The sequence below is a fragment of the Clupea harengus genome, chromosome 23, assembly GCF_900700415.2.
Source record: "Clupea harengus chromosome 23, Ch_v2.0.2, whole genome shotgun sequence".
NCBI classification, from domain to species: Eukaryota; Metazoa; Chordata; class Actinopteri; order Clupeiformes; family Clupeidae; genus Clupea; species Clupea harengus.
Genome location: NC_045174.1, coordinates 20,184,222 through 20,208,730, shown reverse-complemented (window position 1 = coordinate 20,208,730; position 24,509 = coordinate 20,184,222). Strand labels below are relative to the sequence as shown.

At 41.5% G+C, this 24,509-nt stretch overlaps 1 protein-coding gene across 1 annotated transcript in view; it reads left to right on the top strand.

Annotated features, from left to right (window-relative positions):
- The first annotated feature begins 1,151 nt into the window (after window positions 1-1,151).
- The window catches only part of LOC105894029 (collagen alpha-1(II) chain-like), a 30,460-nt gene continuing 7,102 nt past the window's right edge, over window positions 1,152-24,509 (top strand). The window contains exons 1-34 of the mRNA XM_031560685.2: window positions 1,152-1,407; window positions 3,827-4,006; window positions 4,728-4,744; window positions 5,312-5,329; window positions 5,429-5,452; window positions 5,603-5,632; window positions 5,881-5,978; window positions 6,687-6,773; window positions 7,215-7,271; window positions 7,768-7,829; window positions 8,155-8,201; window positions 8,404-8,457; window positions 8,675-8,728; window positions 8,813-8,895; window positions 9,599-9,635; window positions 11,833-11,930; window positions 12,465-12,509; window positions 12,747-12,845; window positions 13,429-13,483; window positions 14,290-14,343; window positions 15,246-15,344; window positions 16,461-16,514; window positions 16,629-16,727; window positions 16,938-16,991; window positions 18,112-18,165; window positions 18,475-18,528; window positions 19,146-19,190; window positions 19,838-19,936; window positions 20,627-20,734; window positions 21,086-21,193; window positions 22,132-22,185; window positions 22,535-22,588; window positions 23,374-23,481; window positions 23,898-23,951. Coding sequence (XP_031416545.1) covers window positions 1,335-1,407; window positions 3,827-4,006; window positions 4,728-4,744; window positions 5,312-5,329; window positions 5,429-5,452; window positions 5,603-5,632; window positions 5,881-5,978; window positions 6,687-6,773; window positions 7,215-7,271; window positions 7,768-7,829; window positions 8,155-8,201; window positions 8,404-8,457; window positions 8,675-8,728; window positions 8,813-8,895; window positions 9,599-9,635; window positions 11,833-11,930; window positions 12,465-12,509; window positions 12,747-12,845; window positions 13,429-13,483; window positions 14,290-14,343; window positions 15,246-15,344; window positions 16,461-16,514; window positions 16,629-16,727; window positions 16,938-16,991; window positions 18,112-18,165; window positions 18,475-18,528; window positions 19,146-19,190; window positions 19,838-19,936; window positions 20,627-20,734; window positions 21,086-21,193; window positions 22,132-22,185; window positions 22,535-22,588; window positions 23,374-23,481; window positions 23,898-23,951 — 2,316 coding nt within the window. The 5' untranslated portion in view covers window positions 1,152-1,334. The remainder of the gene's footprint in view (window positions 1,408-3,826; window positions 4,007-4,727; window positions 4,745-5,311; window positions 5,330-5,428; window positions 5,453-5,602; window positions 5,633-5,880; window positions 5,979-6,686; window positions 6,774-7,214; window positions 7,272-7,767; window positions 7,830-8,154; window positions 8,202-8,403; window positions 8,458-8,674; window positions 8,729-8,812; window positions 8,896-9,598; window positions 9,636-11,832; window positions 11,931-12,464; window positions 12,510-12,746; window positions 12,846-13,428; window positions 13,484-14,289; window positions 14,344-15,245; window positions 15,345-16,460; window positions 16,515-16,628; window positions 16,728-16,937; window positions 16,992-18,111; window positions 18,166-18,474; window positions 18,529-19,145; window positions 19,191-19,837; window positions 19,937-20,626; window positions 20,735-21,085; window positions 21,194-22,131; window positions 22,186-22,534; window positions 22,589-23,373; window positions 23,482-23,897; window positions 23,952-24,509) is intronic.

The following is a 24,509-nucleotide window of genomic DNA, read 5'->3' as shown; positions in this document are numbered from 1 at the left end:
CGGCCCATAAATGACTATGAGTGAAAGAGATACAGTACAAATGACTATGAGTGCAAGAGATACAGTAAAAATGACTATGAGTGCAAAGATACAGTACAAATGACTATGAGTGAAAGAGATACAGTAAAAATGACTATGAGTGCAAGAGATAGAGTAACAAATGACTATGAGTGAAAGAGATAGAGTTAAAAGCCAATTTGGAAAGAAGGAGTACACTTCCACGATATAATTTTATATTGACAACATGATGGAGTATTTTGACAGACCTTGACACAAAGGCTTGCATGAAGGTGGCACTGACACATTAACTGCATTTGGGGCTATATCTATAAATGCAATCAGTTTAAATTGTAATTGAAAAGCAGAAAAGGAGCAAAAATGACAATTAAGTTAAGAGTTAAACGTTTTAATCCCTCTGCTTTAACCCATGATCTATGACCCCATGACCCCATGACCTATGACCCCATGACCATGACCTATGCCCCCATGACCTATGACCCCATGACCTGTGTGCAAAGGTGTTGAATAGCTTAGCGCTCAAAAGTGTGAAACTATAAACTAATGCACACAAATTACTGTCAGCTGTATGTCTGATTGGGGTGCAGTATGTTTAATGTAGTTGCAGGAGTGTTTAAATGCCATATATGTCTTTAAATATCTTGTATATGTAGGCACAGTACTTAACGAGATGAAGCTGGGCAGGTGCCGGTGTGTTTACAAGTGTATGATATGTAGAATTTACATCTCAACGATGCTACAGTGCTCACATTTCAGTTTTTTAACAAAGTGAAAGTGCAACTAGCATACAGTTTTAATTATTAAATTATCATGCTCTCAGGAATCAAACCCATGAACTCAAGGCCACTAACACACTGCTTGAAGAATGACTTGCTCTTCTCAGGACATACAAAACAAAAACAAGCTTTCACACTTAAGACGTAAACAAAACGTTTACCGTAACAGTCAGACTTTCAGAAGGCTGACTGTTTGATGGGCCAGTTCTGGCATGGTCCTGGGCCAGACTCGTACACTATCAGGGAAAGAGGTTGCAAGGGCGGGCCCGAGGGAGGGTCCGTTTGAGTCCGAGCTCTTTTCCTCAGCACCGCTACTGGGTTTGGAAAAAATAAAAAACCTCAGTGGTATAAAAGGCAGAGACAGCAGCGTCTTGAAGCAGAAGGGCAGGATCTGACTGGGTCTAGAGTGGAGTGGAGTAAACGCAGACTGGCCCTCCCCCCCCCACCGTATGAGTTCAACCTGCCACAGACACAGACACCCACTGAGGAGCCCCCGCTTCCCCTTCCCTCACAGAGAGTCTACATGTTTGAGGAGTGGACATGTTCAGCTTTGTGGATGTAGGGCTGTTGATCTCAGCCGCAGTGATTTTGGTGCGAGCGCAAGATGACTTTGGTGAGTAGCCCATGACGACGTCGCTTGTGTGAATGCACATTAAATGTTTTGGGGGTTGAAGACATTCAAATATAACAAATGGAGAGGAGAGAAGGACATCGTGTCCTCATGACTGCATTTGTTGTATGTCTTTGTTACAGCACTCTGTGAGAAAACCATAGGGATACCCAGTAGGCTGCAGAATATATGCACATTTATTTGCATTCTCCACTAGATGGCGCAGTTACATAAGAAATAGATGGCACCCGTCTAAAGTGGTTTGGTGTCACAACAAATTATTCATTGAGATGGAAACCAAAAAATATTTGTTTCAACTTATTTTCAATGGTTTGGATTTATTTAAACAGCGAGTCATTGCTCTGTGTTTTGCTTTAATCCTTTTATTTACTGGTTTAATTGATATTAATATTAATATTATTAGACAAGACTGTAAGTCTAAACGTTCTTGCAGGTTTTCAGGTCTTCAACATCAGTATCTTGCATTTCTCCACAGTGTTTTGTAAATTGTGGAAGAAATTAAGGAAGGTTGTTCAGTGAAGTTCTCATATTGTCTAACTCTGCAGTCAATAAATATTCATAAATGCGAATGATATATGCAAATAACCATTACAGCGTGATGAGTAAACTGTGCTTTTGGTTTTTGCTGTTGAACTGTTTGGTCAAGACCATGCAGTCATGGGTGTCTTTTTTTCATGTAGTTGGATCTGTAAAAGTCTTACAGGATGTTAAATGTAGTAGTTTAGTAACCATTAACCTCCCTTAATACAGTAAGACAGATGTGGATGTCAGATGGCTATGTTATGGAGATGTCATGGAGACATAAAGAGCAGTTATATTTGCAATAAGTGAAACCATTATTTTTTGACACAATGTGCAAGTCTAAATTATGTAAATATATGGACTTAAAGCTCAGTTATATACTGACAAACTACATATGCACATTTCGGTAACACTTAACTTAAACCCAGTATCTATGAAGCATTATAAACACAATTGTAAAGTATTCATAATGCAACATAGTGAATCATCATGAATCATTCACAGTTAATCATTATGAGGCATTATGAATACGTTATAAGCCTTTATGACTGTGTTTATAATGCTGTATGGAGACAGGGTTATGGTAGCTATGACATATTATGACCATTGACATAGAGATGGGTTGTAATAATGCCTGTTATAATGCCTATAATGTTATTCATAATGAATCATGCTGCCATGCCGATAACCATGAATTAATATTCATAGTGTATCATAAAGGAGGTTGGGGGCTGCTGTGAAGACCTACGTACATGGTTATAATGTGTATTACAATGACTTATGACAGTGAAATAGCGATGTACATCTCAACATAACATCATCAAAACAAGTTAGCTAGGATGCATTATGACATTTGACTGATACACTGTCTAATGATCACATATCTATAATGCATTATTCTTAAATTATAACCATTAATAATGAACTGACATAGTGTATCATAAAGGTGGTTATGAGTCATTGTGAAAACATATACATAGTTATAATGAGTGTTACAATGACCCTAATATTCTTAAATTACCTATCAGGAAACATTATTTCCTGTCTAAATGTCAATGTGATTGGTTAAAGCTTGGGGAGGGCGGGACTTAACAGCGACAGCTGTTTCCCTAGCCTGTGTGGCTATCATGAATGATGGGTGGGTTTATTTCCCTAGCCTGTGTGGCTATCATGAATGATGGGATATTTCCCTAGCCTGTGTGGCTATCATGAATGATGGGTGGGTTTATTTCCCTAGCCTGTGTGGCTATCATGAATGATGGGTAGGTTTACTTCCCTAGCCTGTGTAGCTATCATGAATGATGGGTGGGTTTATTTCCCTAGCCTGTGAGGCTATCATGAATGATGGGTGGTTTATTTCCCTAGCCTGTGTAGCTATCATGAATGATGGGTGGGTTTACTTCCCTAGCCTGGGTGGCTAGTTCAAATGATGGGTGGGTTTATTTCCCTAGCCTGTGTGGCTATCATGAATGATGGGTGGGTTTATTTCCCTAGCCTGTGTAGCTATCATGAATGATGGGTGGGTTTACTTGCCTAGCCTGGGTGGCTAGCGCGAATGATGGTTGAGTTTATTTCCTCTTCACATGAGGGTGCACAATTTTATAATGTCCTCAAAATGTGTCCACAAAATGAGATCATTTGTGCTCTGTGATGTATAACATCGATCAAAAAGTGGAAATAAAAAAGTCAGCCTTTCTTCACTCTATTTACACCACATAGAAACCTCTGGATCTCTGGATTAGAGAACTAGAGCTGGACTCATTTCAAACACCACGGCAATACAGACCACCAGTTTAACGGGATGCATGACAAACATTAGTACGAAGGGGAAGGAATTAACATTCATGCGTTGATGTCAAGTGTGAATTAATCTCCATAGGCTCCTGTGAGTTGGACGGCCAGATATACAACGACAGGGACGTCTGGAAGCCTGAGCCCTGTAGAATCTGTGTGTGCGACGAAGGAACTGTGTTGTGCGACGAAGTGCTCTGTGACGACACGGCTGGCTGCCCAGACGCAGAGATCCCTTTAGGCGAATGCTGCCCCATCTGCCCCAACGGTGAGCACCGCCTTCCAGCACAGAAGCTGCCCTTGGGATTGGTCCAAACCAGTCCTAAGGCAGCCGCTCCAGGGGTTTAATTCAATTCAACTCAACTCAACTCAACTCAACTCCATTAAATTCAATTCAATTCAATTCAACTCCATTCACCTCACTTCACTTCACTTCACTTCACTTCACTTCAATTCAATTCAATTCAATTCAAAAAATGGTAATACTGTGACTGAAACAAGTATCCATATACTATACGTGTATCCACAAGGGTTTAGCATGCCTATAATGCCTGTTAATGCTTGATATGAATATTCTAAATTGGGCCAAAATATGTGTAATAATCACATGCACATACAAAGTGTTTAACATTTAAGCATTTATTTGAACATAACATGACACTGTTGTGACCAATGATGACTTTATACCAATATGTTATTTCACTTTGAGCTTAAACCCTCATAGTCTGGAGTGTATGACAATAGGTATGTTCAGAAAATTATATTTGTGAGGTGTTCTGTCAAGTACTGTGATGTATATAGGTTATAATAGCTTATAAGCCCTTATTAATAGATTTGTGCAGAATTACAAGTGTACCTGCCTTAAATAAAAGTGTCACCACTTAGCAGATCAAGGACAACTGTACACTAGTTAAATACCAGAGAGACAGTATTTTTTTAAGCTTTTCTTGTGAACTCTGCAGTGAACATATTTATCTCCTTATTTGTAGGTCCTGAAATCCCAGGGGTTAGTGATTATACCTCTACTACTATTGCTGCTACTACTATTGCTGATACTACTGCTACTGCTGCTGCTACTGCTGCTACTACTACTGCTGCTGCTGCTACTGCTCCTGCTGCTACTGCTACTGCTACTGCTGCTACTACTTATACTGCTACAGCTAATGCTACTGCTACTGCTACTGCTACTGCTACTACTACTGCTGCTGCTACTGCTACTGCTACTACTACTACTACTACTACTTCTGCTTCTGCTGCTGCTGCTGCTGCTGCTACTGATGCTACTACTACTGCTACTACTACTGCTACTGCTGCTACTAGTACTACTACTACTACTACTACTGCTACTGCTGCTATTGCTGCTACTGCTACTGCTAATGCTACTGCCACTGCTGCTGCTACTACTACTACTGCTGCTACTACTACTACTAATAATAATAATAATGATATTGATAATAATTATAATTTAAGAATTGATAATTGCATTATTGTGTATACAAACAAATACACTAATAATTAAAATGAACAATACAACTCTTATTAACATGTATTTTGTTTTTTGTTTTGGCTGCAGAATAAAAATGGAAATGGGGTGAGATGTTTTCCATTTTTGAACGTTTGCCAATTTGTGTTATTTATTATAATAATAATAAGAACAATAATAATAATGATAATTTTGTTTTGGCTGCAGATTAAACCACCTCCTATTGACCCAGTAAGATGTTTGCCTTAATTTTAACATTTTGTTGACAACTACTGCTGCAGTTACTACTTTTTATAATTAGGAGAAGTAGAAGAAGAATGTATACAGCAAAATAAACATTAAAAAATGGCATTTCATGGCATGTTGTTTTTGTCTTGGCAGGTGATAAAACCAGGACCCAAAGGTGGTCCAGTGAGTAACCTTAATTTCCTGCTACTTGTTTTTATTTATGTATTTATTATAAATATTATTTGTAAGTGCTTTGGTGTTGATATCTCTGTGTTGGTTTTCATATGCTAGTCTTTGGTGTTGATATCTCTGTGTTGGTTTTCATATGCTAGTCTTTGGTGTTGATATCTGTGCTTTGGTGCTTATACCCCAGTCCTTGGTGTTCATACCCAGTCCTTGGTGCTTATACAGTACCCCTGTCTTTCCCTCAGGGTTCCCCTGGGGGTCCTGGTTATGATGGCCCCCCCGGCCCACCTGGCCCCCCGGGCCCCCAGGCTACCCAGGACCCGCTGGAGACATCTTTGATGACGTAAGTATTCGGCTCTGGTCTGATTTGCCTTTTGCTGTTCTATGCTTCGCCTAATATTTGGATACCATACAATGTGTCTCTGTATATATGTGGATACCATACTGTGTGTGTGTGTGTGTGTGTGTGTGTGTGTGTGTGTGTGTGTGTGTGTGTGTGTGTGTGTGTGTGTGTGTGTGTGTGTGTGTGTGTGTATGATAAAGTGGAGGACAACAACAAATTATACATAATGTAATATTATACATACTTACTCAAATACACATGTAGTAACGAGTTATACATAATATAATATTGTACATATTTACTCAATTACACATGTAGTAACGAGTTATACATAATATAATATTATACATACTTTTTTATTATTTATTTCGTCTAATGGTATTTGAAGTTTACCAAAATGAAGAGATAGACCTACTAGCAAAGGATAGGGTGAGGTGGAAGTCCATAGTGGCCCTACACATCACATAGGCGTAAAGGATGATGATCATGATGAAAATGAATGTCTGTGTGATGACACGTCTTGTTGCTATTCTGGGGGTGTTGACAGTAACAGTAAAAAAAGGTCACAGGTGCTCTGCAGCATTTGACCTTCAGTCAAAGTGGCTTTGCACAAAAAAAATGACTTATTCTATTTACCATGTGTAATGTTCAGCTAGCTATAGATTCCACCAACACACTAAAAACCTATCATCTCTTCCCCCTCCGCAGAAGTATTCTCCCCAGTATAAGTTCAGTGACTACGGCGGCGGAGATGGGAAATATGGAGGCGGAAATGGGAAGTATGGGGGAGGAAAGGTAAGAGAGAGTATGGATCTTCCTCTGCACACATGAATGGTATTACGTCATCACTCTGGCTTTGTCCTGGGTTTGTTAAGTTCATGTGGCTGTTCACTCTTTCTCCCTCTCTCGCTCTCTTTCTCTCTCAATCACTCTCTTTCTCCCTCTCTCTCTCTCACTCTCTTTCTCTCTCTCTCTCACTCTCTTTCTATCACTCTTTTCCCTCCCTCTCTCTCTCTTTATCACTCTGTTTCTCCCTGTCTCTTTCTCTATCACTCTCTTTCTCCCTCTGCTCTCTCTTCCCCATGTCTTTTTATTTCTTTCTCTCTCTCTCTCACTCTCACTCTCTCTCTCATCCACCCCTCTCTTTCTCTCTTTCTTTCTCTCTATCTCTCTTCCTCTCCTCCAACCTCTCTCTCTCTTATTCTCTCTCTCTCTCTCCCTCTTCCCGCTTCCCAGGGTGGCGGTGTTGGTCCTCCTGGTCCCCGAGGTCCTGATGGACCGCCTGGCCAACTTGTGAGAAATGCTCTGTCTTATTTACATTTCATACATTTATTTATGTATCTGTACATACATGTATACATGTATATACATACATTCACACATATGCACACACGTATATTCTATGCATGCTCAATTTGTCTTCTTCCATGTACACACATACATACATACACACATACATACATACGCACATGCATACACACATACATACATACACACATACATACATACACACATACATACATACATACATACACATACATACACACATACATACACACATACATACACACATACATACATCCCTTTCTTAGCTTCTATGAATTTATCTATATACTGTATGTACTGTATTTATTTTACTGTATTTATAAATGTATTTATTTGCTTCTTTAGTGCCTCTCTCCTCTATCAGTTTGGAGATCAATATGAGTTTGCAAGCTACCGAGTGAGACTCAGTAAATATTAAATTGCATTACTGTACCACAACAGTTTTCATTTGATTTGTTCCTAGGGTCGTCGAGGTCCTCCCGGGCCAATGGACCTTCTGGCGAGCCGGGGGAATCTGGCACTCCTGTAAGCATCCACTTCCTGTGTCTGGCACAACCTGTCTCATATGTCACTTCCTGTGTCTGGCACAACCTGTCTTATATGTACTTCCTGTGTCTGGCGCAACCTGTGTTATACGTCACTTCTTGATTAATTTGTTTGGCTTTGAAAAAAATCAGACCTGTTTCTTCTTCTTCTTCCTCTTCCTCTTCTTCTTCTCCTTCCTCTTCCTCTCTCTCCTTCCTCTTATTCCTCTTCTTCTTCTTCTTCCTCTCCTTCTTCTTCTTCCTCTTCTTCCTCTTCTTCTTCTTCTTCCGTTAATTTCTTTTTCTATCCCATTGCTATTTCATAGGGTTCTATGGGTCCAGCGGGTCTCCCTGGTGCGAACGGAAGGAATGGAGATGACGTGAGTAGGAGCATGCTTCTGTTGTCTTCTGTTTCCAGCACGTGGCACTGCCTTGTCCTGTTTACCGTTTACTGTAAATACTCAGTGAGGTTTTAGTTCTCTCAGTTAGTTCTCCCTGATGAGCCAAGAGCTCGCGCTGAGTCAGTCGCCCCACCCATTAGCCCTCTCCTAAGCGTGTGTATTTGTTTTCCTCAGGGTTTGTCTGGGAAAGTTGGTCGCCAGGGTGACCGGGGTTCTCAAGGTCCCCAGGTAAGTGATGTGCTTGATACAGGGCCTTAACACCTACACGTGTAGGCCCACACACACACACACACAGACACACACACACACACACACACACAGGCATGCACACCTGACTCTGGCCTTTATCTCGCCCTGATGTGGCCCTAATAAGCTATCTGCTATGTGTGTGAGCTGCTTCCTCTAACTGTCCTGGTCTCACACACTCCCTCTTACTTGTCCACAGGGTGAGCGAGGACCCAACGGACTCTCAGGCGGACCTGGTATGAAGGGATACAACGTGAGTTTGCACACCTGTTCACTTATGACCTCTGACCTGCCAGTGACCTCTGACCCTTGACAATTGTCTCTTCTGTTTTCACAGGGCTTCAATGGTCGACCCGGAGCAAGAGGAGACCCTGGGCCTCCTGGACCTACGGTGAAGCCTGGCGAACTCATTAGGAACATGTCAGCTGTTCTCAAGCCAGTCCATGAGCCCAAACGCTGACATTTATAGATTACATTAGATTACATTAGATTACATTAGATCTAGGAGTAGTGTAATGTACAGTGGAAGTACCAAGACAATGCACTGTCGTAAGCATCTAACCAGAAACGCAAAAGTAATAGTATTTTCTACAGATAAGTAATAGTATTATCTACAAATAAGTAATAGTATTATCTACAAATAAGTAAAAGTATTATCTACAGATAAGTGCAGGTCTGAGTAAGTAGCACTACAGAAGCACAACAGGAAGTTTGTGCTTTCCAATCGAATTACTAATTCTATCCGGCAAACTAACTCCGCCTAACGAGATGGCACCCAACTCTGAAATCCAACACGTCTGAGAGTGAGGGGACCCGTTGTGGGCATGGTGGCCATGCTTAAGTATGGAGAGGAATCTGGCGCAGTGGTGGGTTTACGTATCACCAGCAAACAGATAAACAGCGAGAAGCAGCTTGGTCTCAGAGTAGTCCTAGATGGTTCCATATCCAAGAGTCACGTACGCTCAAGTATGTGGCACAGCTGCCATATAGGGAAAATATTTTCAGTTTTATTTGAAGGTATTTGAAGGTATTTGAGGATATTTGAAGGTATTTGAGGGCTGAATTGGAGGATCTCGGTTGTTTGACCTGGTTTTCTTGACATTTCATGGTTCTGTTCTTTCAGGGTGAACTTGGACCTGTTGGGAAAGATGGGCGTCCAGGTGAAGTGGTGAGTGTCTCTGGTGGTGTGTGTGTGTGTGGGTGTGTCTGTTTTTGTGTGTGTGTGTGTGTGTGTGTGTGTGTGTGTGTGGTGTGTGTGTGTGTGTGTGTGTGTGTGTGTGTGTGTGTGTGTGTGTGTATGTTGCATTGTTAAGTGAATACTTGCTAATGCTAATGCTAATGCTAATTTCTCTCTCTCTGTCTCTGCCTCTTTATTGTTTTCCTTCCCTGTCCATCACATTTTCCTTCTCTCTTTCTCTTTCTCTTTCTCTTTCTCTTTCTCTCTCTCTCTCTCTCTCTCTCTCTCTCTCTCTCTCTCTCACACACACACACACACAAACACACTCACACACACACACACACACACACACACACACACACACACCACACACACACACACACACACACACACACACACACACACACACACACACACACACACACACACACACACACACACACACACACACACACACACACACACACACACATAGGGCCCAGTTGGTAATAAAGGTGACAGAGGTCGACCTGGTCGTGGTGGTGAACCTGTAAGTAGCCCCTTCTCAAACACACACACACACACACACACACACACACCTTAACTAAAACACGTATTCTTGAAAGCAGTCCCTCATATCTTCACTGAGGGATCGGTAGACTGAAATTGAACTGAAGATTATTATGACTTTGACAAAGTTGAAGCACAGTATGAGCATGACTCTATATAATGTACCTGCATACGGTTGTGTCAGATTGTGTGTTCCTGTACTACATCCCACATGCTATTTTGTCCGTGTGTTACACATACTATGTGTCATCACATGTAAACAACACAATATGTCATGTATTATAGCATGCTATAAATATTTATGTCATGTATTATAGCATGTTATAATTATTTATGTCATGTATTATAGCATGTTATAAGTATTTATGTCATGTATTATAGCATGTTATAAGTATTTATGTCAGATATTATAGCATGTTATAAGTATTTATGTCATGTATTATAGCATGTTATAAATATTTATGTCATGTATTATAGCATGTTATAAGTATTTATGTCATGTATTATAGCATGTTATAAGTATTTATGTCATGTATTATAGCATGTTGAAAGTATTTATGTCATGTATTATAGCATGTTATAAGCACAATTGCCATGACTGTATGATGCAGTGTCAGCGTGATGATATGTGACATTAAGCTTTTATGGCATACAAAATTACAGAGCTGTCATGACAATAAGCAATGATGACAATATGACATCTGTCATTACATGTTTATGACATGACTATGTCAGTCTTATAAAGCAAGGTCTTAGTTGAGTGTTACCGAAATGGATGAAGTGTAAGGACTATCCTATGTCTGTTAGGGTGAGTCTGGCAACGACGGACCTACCGGCCAAATGGGACGCAACGTAAGTATTTTACCATCGCCCTGAGAGTTGTTAGGAACTCACATGATTTATATCTCTATTACATTGTTGTGACCAATTCCTTTTTATTTTATTGTTATTGTTATTGTTAAGGTTTTTCACTAAGTCGCTCTAACTTAGAGTTCCTACGTCACTTTGCTTAAAGGCATCTGCTATCTAGATGACTTGAACCTGCCATGCCTTGATATTTTTGTATATTTCACCTAATTAAAAACAATTAACAAAAGTGGCATGTATGATTATATTCTAGAAGACCTCAGCAATAATAACATGAAAGTAAAAGGAATGTAGTAAAAAAAAGTTTTTTATTTAAATTAAATCTAAACATACTCTTACAATACCACCAGATGGGGCCTCTTAGTGTCCAAACGGTTAAATACAATGCTCTCACTTGTTTTCATCTTAGGGACTTCGAGGTCCAGCAGGACATATTGGACTGCCGGACTTCTTGGGCATAATGTAAGTTTTCATAGTCATAGTGACGACACTCCATCATAGTTCTGTTGCAGCCTTATGCTAAAATCATTCAAATGTATTTTCCCCTCATTAATCTACACTCGATACCACATAATGACAAAGTAAAAACAGGATTTTAAATGTGAAAAAAAAATCGAATACATGCTGAATGCACTGTACATTGTGTGTGTGTATACACACATACACCTACATCATAAATACAATCCGACATGCATATGTGTGTGTGTGTGTGTGGTGTGTGTGTGTGTGTGTGTGTGTGTGTGTGTGTGTGTGTCCTCCCCCAGGGTGAGAGGGGCTCTAAGGCGGTCGTGGGCCTAATGGACCGGACGGTCTACAGGGAGATCAGGGTGAAGATGGACCAGAGGGACTCTCGGGACCTCGAGTGAGTCCCAGACAGACTCTGTTGTGGAAGCTGGTTTCATAGACGTTGTGTGGATTACACATTGTCTCAGTAGACTTTCATGTCTCAGCACATTCATTCATTTTTCAAATGGCTTCACACGGGATGCTTTAGAAACACACTCCTAAGCACATTAGCTTGACAAACACACTCCTAAGCACATTAGCTTGACAAACACACTCATAAGCACATTAGCTTGACAAACACACTCCTAAGCACATTAGCTTGACAAACACACTCCTAAGCACATTAGTTTGACAAACACACTCCTAAGCACATTAGCTTGACAAACACACTCCTAAGCACATTAGCTCATCTCATTCAAAGTGCACTCATGCATTGGCAGCTTGAGGAGTGTGTAAAAATAGAATGCTGCACATAGAAACGTGTCAAAAATTAGTTTTTCATGTAAAAAAAACTGTAATGACATTTTATCAATACTGAATGTTGTTGTTGGATGGTGTTTATTAACACTTTATCAACTCATATAAAGTATTACCATGTGTTATCCCTTAGGGTCCCGCAGGAGGTGACGGAACCCCGGGGGGTAAAGGAGACAATGTGAGTAGAACCACATTTACACAGCTGGTTCCCTAGGGAACCAGAGTGGACTAGACCCAGAGGGCTAAGTAAACAAGCTTTTTCCAGTACAGTAGTTTATACACTGATTTCATTGTAAACTGTAAACAACTTTAAATAGTGGTTCTGTATTTACAGCTCAGGTGCAGCTACAATAATGATAATAACAGCATTTGTTTATTTGTTTATTTGTTTGATTGTTTATTTATTTATTTATAGGGTCATCAAGGAATTAGCGGAGCCCCAGGTATGGCGGGTGCGCGGGGCCCACCAGGACCCCCAGGCAACATTGGGGGCCATGGACCCAGGGGAACCCCGGTGAGTGGGCCACCCTCTCCTAGTCATCCACTAACCAACCATGAGCAACCCTCTTCTAGTCATCCACTAACCAACCATGAGCAACCTTCTTAGTCTCCTAATAATCCACTAACCAATCATGAGCAACCTTCTTAGTCTCCTAGTCATCCATTAACCAACCATGAGCAACCTTCTTAGTCTCCTAGTCATCCATTAACCAACCATGAGCAACCTTCTTAGTCTCCTAGTCATCCACTAACCAACCATGAGCAACCTTCTTAGTCTCCTAGTCATCCATTAACCAACCATGAGCAACCTTCTTAGTCTCCTAGTCATCCACTAACCAACCCATGGTGCACAACCTTTGTCTACAGAGCAGCCAATCATTAGGTTCTTTTAAACCCTTGTTGGATGTTTCTGGTTATCACCTAAATGTTTTGGGCGTTGGGAAAACAACCTGTTTTCGCTAGTAAAATATTGCTGCATGGAAAAGTGTATTTGTAGAACCTATGATGAAGCCTCAATCTTTTAGGCTGTGCCTTTTTATAGTGGTTCACTGGTGTAGCTGTGGAAACACAAGGTGACCTTCACCTTTGCATCCTAGGGTAACCCTGGTCCTGCTGGGAGAAAAGGGAGAACCTGGAGTGAAGGGAGAGCCAGTGAGTCCTTCAACTGCACAATCTTACACACACACGGACACACACACACGGACACACACACACACATGCTCAGACACACACACACAACACACACACATACACACTCACACACACGCGCACACACACACACACATATATACACACACACACACACACACACACACACACACACACACACGTCATTAATAACTGTTATGGAACACTCCAAACCAACTTCTAAGCACTGACAATCCACCTCAGGGTTCGAAAGGACCCCTGGGGCTCGCAGGATACCCCGGTCGCGATGGACAGAGAGGACCACTTGGAGAACAGGAGGACAAGGCCCAACAGGACCGCAGGCTTATCGGTACATTTACCCCTCCCATACCCACATCCTAATGGACCTTAAAGGTGCAGTCTGAGATTCTAATTAAAAAAACACACATTTAGTCTGCAAAGTCAGCAAATTGCTCATCACATTCCTCTGGCTGTTTTCATAAATAGTCCTGCCTCTGCAAATGGCAAACAAACATAGGGACAATAAATAATTCCAACCAATCAACATTTTGCTCCAGCTATCAACAACCTTGCTATCACAACCTTTCACCAGAGTCACAGACTGCTCCTTTTAGACCCGAGACCAGTTTAGAGAACATGTCCCACTGAATGAGGGGGAAATATGAATTGTGAAGCGCCCCCAACCCCAAGCACAAACCATCTACAGTAACCTTTTACATTTAACATCATCCAAAGTAATGACTGTAACTTGTTGGTTTGTTTTTTTGTTTGTGTGTTTGTTTGCTTGTTTATTTGCTTGCTTCCTCCAGGGTCTAATTGGTCAACGTGGTTTGCCCGGTGCTGGTGGTGGTGGTGGAACGAAGGTGAGTTTAACGGACGCATACTGTCACAGTAATAATAATAAATAATGGATTTTATTTGTATAGCACACTTTAAAATACAAAGAAATCTCAAGGTGCTTAACATAGTATAGACAGTCACAACAACAATAATACAAAGGAATAGAAGTGCTAATGAGGTGCAGAAAATAAGATAATATAATATACCAAAAAAGATAATAAATTAATTTAAAATAATTCATAAGATTATAATGAGATCGAATAATATGTATTAAAAACAGAGTAATTAGCGTGAGTGTGTGTCGAAAGGGATGGTTGATCAAAGTCCACTGGCTATATGGTAAACATGAGACCACAGGACAGAACAGCTGTTTCGGACTCAAGGCAACATGAGACTGTTTGCTTGGAATGTAAGGATAAGGCTATAGAAGAGGCGTGCATGGCATTTTGCTTTGTTTAATGGAGCCAAAAGATGCAGAGAGATAGAAAAATATACAGATAGAGATTGAAGTTTAGAAAGATTATAGATTGAAGAGGGGTGGGAAAAATCCGGCTTTGAGTGCAAAGTTCCCTTTCTGGGAAATGGAATCAGTTTCCGCAGTGCTTTCCCTCATGCAAGCAGCGAGAAGGAAGCGCTGTCCAAGGTTCTGGAATGGTGAGCTGCCTGTTATAGTGCAGTGCCATAGTGAGAGACTGGGATTTGAGAAACATTTGACTGAGAGTTGAGCGAAACTATTCATGCGTTTTTTGTTATTTGCATTTTGTATAATAAGAGACATAATTGTATTTATGAAGCGCGAGATAATGACCAGTTCAAATATCTCTATGTGTCTCTCTTCTTCTGCCTCTCTCCTCTGTTTTAACCTCTGCATTTCTCTCACTCCACCTCTCTGCATTTTTCTCTCCCTCTCGCTCTCTTTTCTTAGGGTCTTCCTGGTCCAGATGGTTTGCGAGGCCCAAATGGAGAGGCTGGTCCGAAGGGTGAGCCTGGTATTGATGGAGGGCCAGGAAAGAAGGGTGACAGGGTAACACATCACTTGTGCCTCTTTCTCTCTCTGCACCATAGAATTACAAAGAGTAGACTTTCTCTGCACCATAGAATTACAAAGAGTAGACTTTCTCTGCACCATAGAATTACAAAGAGTAGACTTTCTCTGCACCATAGAATTACAAAGAGTAGACTTTCTCTGCACCATAGAATTACAAAGAATACACTTTCTCTGCACCATAGAATTACAAAGAGAAGACTTTCTTTGCACCATAGAATTACAAAGAATACACTTTCTCTGCACCATAGAATTACAAAGAGTAGACTTTCTCTGCACCATAGAATTACAAAGAATACACTTTCTCTGCACCATTGAATTACAAAGAATAGACTTTTTTCCCACCATAGAAGTACAAAGAATACACTTTCTCTGCACCATAGAATTACAAAGAGAAGACTTTCTTTGCACCATAGAATTACAAAGAATACACTTTCTCTGCACCATTGAATTACAAAGAATAGACTTTTGTTCCACCATAGAAGTACAAAGAATAGACTTTCTCGGCGCCATAGATTCCATCCATGTTCAGAACTTCCTACTTGGTAGGTTTCTAGATGAAGCTTATTCCAATGGATCCTAGTTAAGGCATGAATGCCTCTCAAGTGTGATATTTACTGAATGGATATGGAATGATTAAATATAGAACAAAAATCATTGATGTCCCTGTTGGTTGATTTACTTCATATTGCGAGTTCTACATAGAAGTATTCAAGGAATAGGGATATCCATTCAGTTAAACTTTTAGAATACCCTGCTACAAATCAAATCTACATTTGTGTGATTCCTTTTTTTCCACTTGAAAATAGAGCTATGCAGTACCTCCATATCTCGCTCTTACAGAACAGTGGACTAGAAATAGAACACCTTTCACCCTTTCATCCATATCTCGCTCTTACACAACACTGGACTAGACATGGAACACTGGACTAGGCATGGAACACTGGACTAGACATGGAACACTGGACTAGACATGGAACACTGGACTAGACATGGAACACTGGACTAGACATAGAACACTGGACTAGACATGGAACACTTTTCACCCTTTCATCCATTCAGTCTCTTCCTTCTATTTGTTTGTTTCCCACCCAGGGTCCCACTGGTGAGCCAGGCTCTTCTGGAAAAGATGGCAATAGAGGCCCATCGGTAAGCTCAATAGTTTCTGAACAAAAGGATGGAGTGTGAAAGGAAAGTGGATCCACTTATATTGGAAACGTGGACTGGATCCTGACCTTTTTAAAACAATTCTCTGTCTAACAGGGTTTACCGGGACACGACGGGTCCCAGGGACTTCCAGGAGGTCCCGGATCCAGAGGCCTAGTAGGACCCCAAGGACTTCCAGGATTCCCAGGAGACAAAGTACACCTTTGCCTTCTCTTATCTAACACTGGATAGCGCATCTTTTGACTTGCTTATGCTGGATGGCTATGTGTACTTACCATGACTGTACACCATGAAAAAACATTTGAAGATGATAAAACTAGAGTCCTAAAAATACAGAGCTGAAAAAGTGGCAAACTGTTGCACAAGGTTGCTCTAATGTTTTGGTCTCCTTCTCCATGTTTCCAGGGTATCCCAGGGCCTTCTGGCGAGAAGGGACCCGTTGGAGAACCGGCTGAAGATGTAAGTTAGATGGCTAATCAATTAATCTATCAATCTATCTTCATCCATCCATCCATCCATCCTGTTTTTTAAAAAACCTTGCATATACTTCTACCTCTACTTTTAAATCTGTAAGGTCCATGGATGGATGGTTTTGCCCATAAGGTGAACAGATAATTGTAATGAGTACCGGTAGATAAAGAGTGTGTCTATCTGAAGCTATTGGAGATACAGTCACTAGTTTTGTGGATCATGTGACAGGGGTTTCTCATGACTTATAATTAATTTTTTTAAATCAGAGCCATTCTTTGTCTTCCAAACTAGGGGCCCCCTGGCAATAAGGGTGCCATTGGACCTCCAGGAAGAACAGGTCAACGTGTATGTATCCTCTCAACTGACGTGACTCATGACATGCCTGTAATGCCTGATCTATTATGCCTGTGGAGAGGGATTGTCCTTACCCAACACTGGGATTCTGTGGCGATCTGTTCTTGTTGGTTTTATTCACAAATTCACAACTGCAATTTGGTTTGTTTGCTGAGCTCTACCAAACTCGCTGTTCCAGAACCAGAAGAGATGAAATGACACGTCACATTCTTACTAGAAAGGAGCTTCTGGTTCCAGAACTAGAATACACTTCTTGGACGTCACATTCTTACTTTAAAGGAGCTTCTAGTTCCAGAACTAGAATAAGCTTCTTATACGTCACATTCTTACTCTAAAGGTTCTATTCATAAGCAAACATGATGGATGAAATTGTCTGTTCATAATGGTCTCTTTGTATTGCAAAACAAAATTTCCACTGAATGCTACTGACTCAACAGGCCCTGTCCCCTACTGTATAGTGAATAGTATATAGTATAGTGTATGGTATATAGTATAGTGTATAGTATACAGTATATATAGAGAGAGTAGTGGACTACCTACATTTGCATTCATTCATGTAGCATATGCTTTGATTCTACATAACACTGCAGAGTAGAGATACATTTTCATCAGCACGTTTGCTCTCTGACTATTGGACCTGTGATCTGCTGTAAGCAGCTTCGTATCGCAGTTGAGCTACCGGAATGTGATCTGGAGCGCTACGTGGCTCCTGACATCTCATGTGAGTCACTGTTTCTCTGTTCTGCGTTGCTAGGGAACCCCAGGGCCGAAGGGAGACCCTGGACCCCAGGGCCTCAATGGAGGCATGGTAAGATGGACACTAACAAGCTAAAGCACACGCTCAGAAACATGACATCCAAAACAGAAATACACACACACACACACACACACACACACACACGGACACACACACAACATACATGTACATATGCACCAAAAACTGAGATTACGCTTTACACGCATTCACACACTGTTTCACAAACTCTCCATGAACCAACCCCAATGAACTGTTCAGATTGTTCATTCTCAGGTAGAAATCCTTTGAGAGGAATCAGATGAATCTCTAATGAATGAAATGATTCAAAACCAAATGACTCACTGAATGTCTTCCCTCCAGGGTCCTATGGGGACTCGCGGCAGCACAGGAACAAAAGGAAAGAGTGGACCAGTGGTGAGCTTCAGACCCGACTCATTGCTGCAGTGTTAATCTCTCAATCCTACTCAATACTGCAGTGTTAATCTCTGAATCCTACTCATTGCTGCAGTGTTAATCCTACTCATTACTGCAGTTAATCTCTGAATCCTACTCAATACTGCCGTGTTAATCTCTGAATCCTACTCATTTCTGCAGTGTGAATCTCTCAATCCTACTCATTGCTGCAGTGGGAATCCTACTCATTGCTGCAGTGTTAACCTCTGAATCCAACTCTCTGTCATAAGAGCGACACTATGTTATAAGGAAGGGATAATGTATAGTCCGCCGGACATTATGTAAGGGATAATGTATAGTCCGCCGTGTAGATGATGTTTTTGTGTTGTAATGTTATGTCTTCAGCAATGAGTGCATCCCAAGTAAATTCCCCAAGACAAAAATGTTAACAATCTTATCATGTCTAATCTAGTCTAATCCAGTCTAATCTAATGCAATGTAATCGAATCGAGTCGAATCTAAACAAAATTGTCACAGTGTGGTTGAATTTGAGTTTCTGTGTAGAGGCACCCACCTCAGTGGCAAATGTTTGGAAACTTCTTTTTTTGCAATGATTTGTGAATTGTCTCTCTGAACAGGGTCCTCCTGGAGGTGTTGGACCCAATGGACACCAAGGACCAAAGGTAAGCGACTTCACCACAGCTTTGGGTTCCGGTGATACTTTAGTTTATGTCGCCAGGCACTGTGAACCTAATGCTCTAAAATTAATTTCTTCATAACTCCATAGTACACTGTTACATTTACATTTACATTTAGTCATTTAGCAGACGCTTTTGTCCAAAGAGACGTACAAGGGAGAGAACAGTCAAGATACGGGCATTAGAACCTTGGTGTAACAATAAATATTACTTTACATAAGGAATAAAAAAAAAAAAAACGAAATAGAAAAGAAAAAGCAAGTTAAGCACTAGTCAAAGTGCCAATTTAGGAAGGGAGGTGCTCTCTGAAGAGTTGGGTCTTCAAAAGCTTCTTGAAGGTAGAGAGGGATGCCCCTGCCCTGGTAGTGCTAGGCAGTTCGTTCCACCAACGTGGATGTCATATATAAGATGTCAAATATAAGACGTACTTATACTTGATCAGGAAAATAGATTATTTGAGAGCACAAATGAAACATGTTCAAAGCATGGGACACTCTTGACAAAAACAATTTGAAGCTGTACTATTGAAACTGTAAAATGAAAAAAAAAAATAGGAAAATGCCTGCATTCACACACACATAAACACACACAGACGTTATCCTGACTGGTGGGTGTTTTTCCATCCGTGCCAGGGTGAAAGAGGACCTCAAGGAGAAGACGGTATCACCGGTCCAGATGGACCTCTCGGGTTGTCAGGACCTGACGGTAATCCGGGTAAAAAAGGAACCACGGTACTGACCCATACTTCAGTCAAGCACTGAACTTAAAATGTACACTGATACTGATGATGAACAAACTCACATAGACTCGAAATTCATGACTAACTGTATTTCTCATATAATAAGGATAGGATTACTACACTTAGTGAAACTCTTACTGACATGCATGACTAACTGTATTTCTCATATGATAATGATAGGATTACTACACTTAATGAAACTCATACTGATGCTCAGAATGCATGACTAAGAATGCCTTCCTGTCTCCTCAGTCCCTCTCTCCCGCCGTCTCTCTCTCTCCTCTCTCTCTCTTTCTCTGTCCTCTCTCTCTTTCTCTCTCCTCTCTCTCTCTCCCTCTCACCCTTGCTCTCTTTTTCATCTGAAGATGTGATCCATGTGAATCTCATAGGTTTGTGATGTGATGTGATGTAAAGATTTGAATACTGGTTCAATAAACCCTCATTCCCCTTTTGCACTCTCCCTCTATCTCTCTCCCTTTATCTCTCTCCTTCCCTCTCTCCCTCTATCTCTCATCCCTCTCACCCTCTATCTCTCTCCTTCCCTCTCTCCCTCCTTCCCTCTCTCCCTCTATCTCTCTCCTTCCCTCTCTCCCTCTCTCTCTCCTTCCCTCTCTCCCTCTCTCCTCTCTCCTTCCCTCTCTTCCTCTATCCACTCTCTCCATCCCTCTCGCTCTCTCCCCAGGGGGGTCAAGGCCCACCTGGAGGACCAGGTACCCAGGGTCTGAGGGGGTCGCAGGGAGGTCTGGGTGAGCGTGGAACTGATGGTTGGCGTGGTCCCAGTGGTGAAAAAGTGAGTTTTTCAGTCTCCTTCTTACCATGCTTTGTAACAAGTCTCCAGTCTTTGTTTAAGTGGTGATTGTGGATTAAATGCTTGCTTACCTCTATTCTCTACATATTCTACACTTCCACTAAATCCTATCTGTATTAGTTCACAAGCTATGACTTAGGTTATAAGCTGCCGATCTCCATTTTCTTCATACTTCTTCTTGCACTGACTATGGAACCACATACCGGAGATAACTTGTGTGTAATCAATTCAGGGTTGATTCAATTAAATATTGATTCAATTCGATGTCGATTTGATTCAGTGTTTGCTATTGCGTGGCATATCAAACCCTGCTGTGCCCTCTCCATCCTGTAGGGGGAGCCTGGAGGAACAGGCTTGGATGGCGGCCCTGGCAAGGACGGACTTCCTGGGTTCAGTGGCCCGTTAGGACCTCCAGGCCCGGCCGGCATTGGTGGGGAGAAGGTAAGAAAAAGGGGGAGCTCGTTGTAAGGCTGACTCAGATGAAACGGGGGGTGCAGCTACCATGGAGACGGGGGCAGATTGCCCCCCTGTCCTGCCTTTCGGGTTTGGGGTCGCTTTTCATGAAAACGTAAAAACAGGATTCTTTGACAAAGAGGACACAATTATTATTTCTATTAAAAATCATTATTTCTAATCTTGTAAATGATCCTCCTTTTAATTTAGCTACATTTCATATTCCAACTCATTCAGTAGAGTGTGATTAAACAATGGCTCCCACATTAATACATTTTAATTGCCAAATTGATAGACAGAATGTCAAAAAGAAAACAGAGAATAAGGCTGTGTTCACACGTAATGTCTTTTTCTGATAAAAAGTGCGGGTCAGAGTCCTTTCTCATGTAGAAAGAAACGCTGTTCCACAATGCCATTTAGAGCATCTTTTGTTACCATAACAATTCATGCTAATCTAGAGTTAACATTAGGTAACAGGCTAGTTTTGCTAGCGACTGCACTCACTGTGCTCTGAGTCAAACATAATACGTTTCTCCACCGCTAATTTATCCACTCTTGATGGTTGTTAAACGTCAGATCTCACTACCATGCTTGTGATTGGTCAACTGTCAAAAAAAAACGTTTGACGTAGGGCGTTTTTTGTTGTGGTTGAGCCAGCACCGATGTTAAAAAAACTCTCAGGACGTTTGACAGCTTTAAAAAAAAAAGACTCTTCATGTGAACACAGCCTAAGAAACACTGTCTGTCCTGTCTTTGTCCTGTCCCCTTCTCATCCCTGTCTTTGTCCTGTCCCCTTCTCATCCCTGTCTTTGTCCTGTCCCCTTCTCATCCCTGTCTTTGTCCTGTCCCCTTCTCATCCCTGTCTTTGTCCTGTCTTCTTCTCATCCCTGTCTTTGTCCTGTCTTCTTCCCATCCCAATGTCTCAGGGAGACGCCGGTCCTCCGGGTCCTTCTGGTCCTCCCGGGTCCCGTGGTGAATATGTAAGGACCCTACACTTACAAAGTCACATTAAAAGTGCAGTCCACGATTCTAATCCAATATACTTTTGTCACTGGGGTTTCAAACTCGTGACTGTGGTGTTGTTAGCATGTTGCTCCACCAGCTGAATCACAGAACCACAAGACCAAATCTCATTCCATGCATGTTAGCACAATCATGCCATTCAGTTCTGTAAAATCACACACGAGAAAATGAATTATAAAGACTACCCCAAGATCACAGTCAAGTGTATGCAACACTCTATGTCAAGTAGTTGTTGATGGTTTATAACACCTGTATTACACATCTGTTACAGCTCTCTGATGTGTTATTACAACTTCGTTTCTATAGGGTCAGCAGGGAGATTCCGGTCCTCCTGGTCCTCCTGGAATGCATGGAACTCCAGTAAGAATCAATGCGTCTGCTCCTTCATGAGAGATCTTTGGAAGAGAGCAGTCAGGGATCCTGTGGGGATGAGTTCCGTTGCTAGGAGTTACAAGGGTTCTGGTTCTAGAATGTCTCTGTCTGTCTCTCTGTCTCCATCTCTGTCCCTTACTCTACTCTTCTCTCTCTCTCTCTCTCTCTCTTTTTTCTGAAGTGACACATGGTAAATAACCAAATACAAATGTCGCAAAGTTGTGATCCAGTAATCTTTTTAATCTTTGAAAAAAGATTTCCTATTCCCAGAAATGTTATGTGAAACATAAAATGGGGAGCAAATGTAAGGGGGCATCTACGACTCATTCTGTTCTATTTTCCATTGTTCTATAACAATACACAATACACAATACAATCAAACACATAAGATGCCTTGATGGGCCATGTATTATCCATGACAATAAACGTCAAAGAAGGCAGAGGAGTAAGTACTGTACATGAAAGAATGACGCTCACAGCCCGCCTACTCCTTCTCATTCTATGATTACAGCGTGGAGTGTTTACTGAAAAGATTAAATCGAATCCCTGTCTCTGTCTGCTTGCCTGTCTGTCTGTTTGCCTGTCTGTCTGTCTGTATGTCTGTCTGTCTGTCTGTCTGTCTGTCTGTCTGTCTGTCTGTCTGTCTGTCTGTCTGTCTGTCTGTCTGTCTGTCTGTCTGTCTGTCTGTCTGTCTGTCTCTTTCTAAATCTCTGTCCCTTGATCTCTCTCGCTTTCTCTCTCTTTGCTCCTCTATCACTCTTTTTTTTCTGCAGGGAAACAATGGTCTACTTGGTGGGATAGGTGCGAACGGCGACTTAGGACGAAAGGGCGATCGTGGACCTTCTGGACCTACAGGTGTCAAAGGAGGCGTTGGCCGTCAGGTAAGGGAACTAAAAAACAGTTACGGTGAGTTTAGTGAAGACCCCAAAACACACCATGCCCAGTAATATGAATATGTAATAGAATAAGCCACTGAGTGCTGTGTGACCTGTGAAGTTAGCTTGGTGTGTTCTCTCTAAGGTTGTGTGACCTGTGAAGTTAGCTCGGTGTGTTCTCTCTAAGGTTGTGTGACCTGTGAAGTTAGCTTGGTGTGTTCTCTATAAGGTTGTGTGACCTGTGAAGTTTGCTTGGTGTGTTCTCTCTAAGGTTGTGTGATCTGTGAAGTTAGCTTGGTGTGTTGTTGAGTGTCCTGTCACAGTGTGTAGCATCTTGTCATCTCATCTCCCTGAGGTGTGTGTGTGTGTGTGTGTGTGTGTGTGTGTTTTCTTACTTGATTCTGTTCTACGTACCCTCTTAGGGTCCTCATGGTCAAGCTGGACAAAGAGGCCCTTCAGGTGCTCCAGGCAATCAGGTGAGAAGACCTCCCCACATCAGGCCCACGTCCTCCCACAACACACGGTGCAAGAGACTGGTCAGACTATTTATTGATTTCTGATTGGACAACAGGCATTCCATGAGTGGGGATATCCCCACTCTTCACAGCTATAATTCACTCTGCATTTGATACAATTCAAACTATATTTTAATGGCATCAACATTCCATTCATTCTTCAGAAGGGAGAGGGAGCTGAACGGCAGTATTCATTGCCCTAGCAACGCTTAACGCCAAACACTCTGGCTGGAGAAGGAATAAACAATATTGAAATAAACAAAACAAATCACAGTCTGTTGTCTTCAAATCAATTAGGTTGTAGTAGAACTGTTGGATGAAAGTCGTATTTGTGGATTACCAACAGGTGTCACAACAGACCTCTATACCTCAAAGGTTCTGAGGGATGTTAAGAAACCAAAGGCAAAAAGTTATCTGAACCTATCCAGTCCTATTGGACTGGATATTGGACGGTTCACCCACTAAACATCTATGCTCAGCCAGTTCAACCTCAAACACTGAAAACAGCTTCTGAAGAAG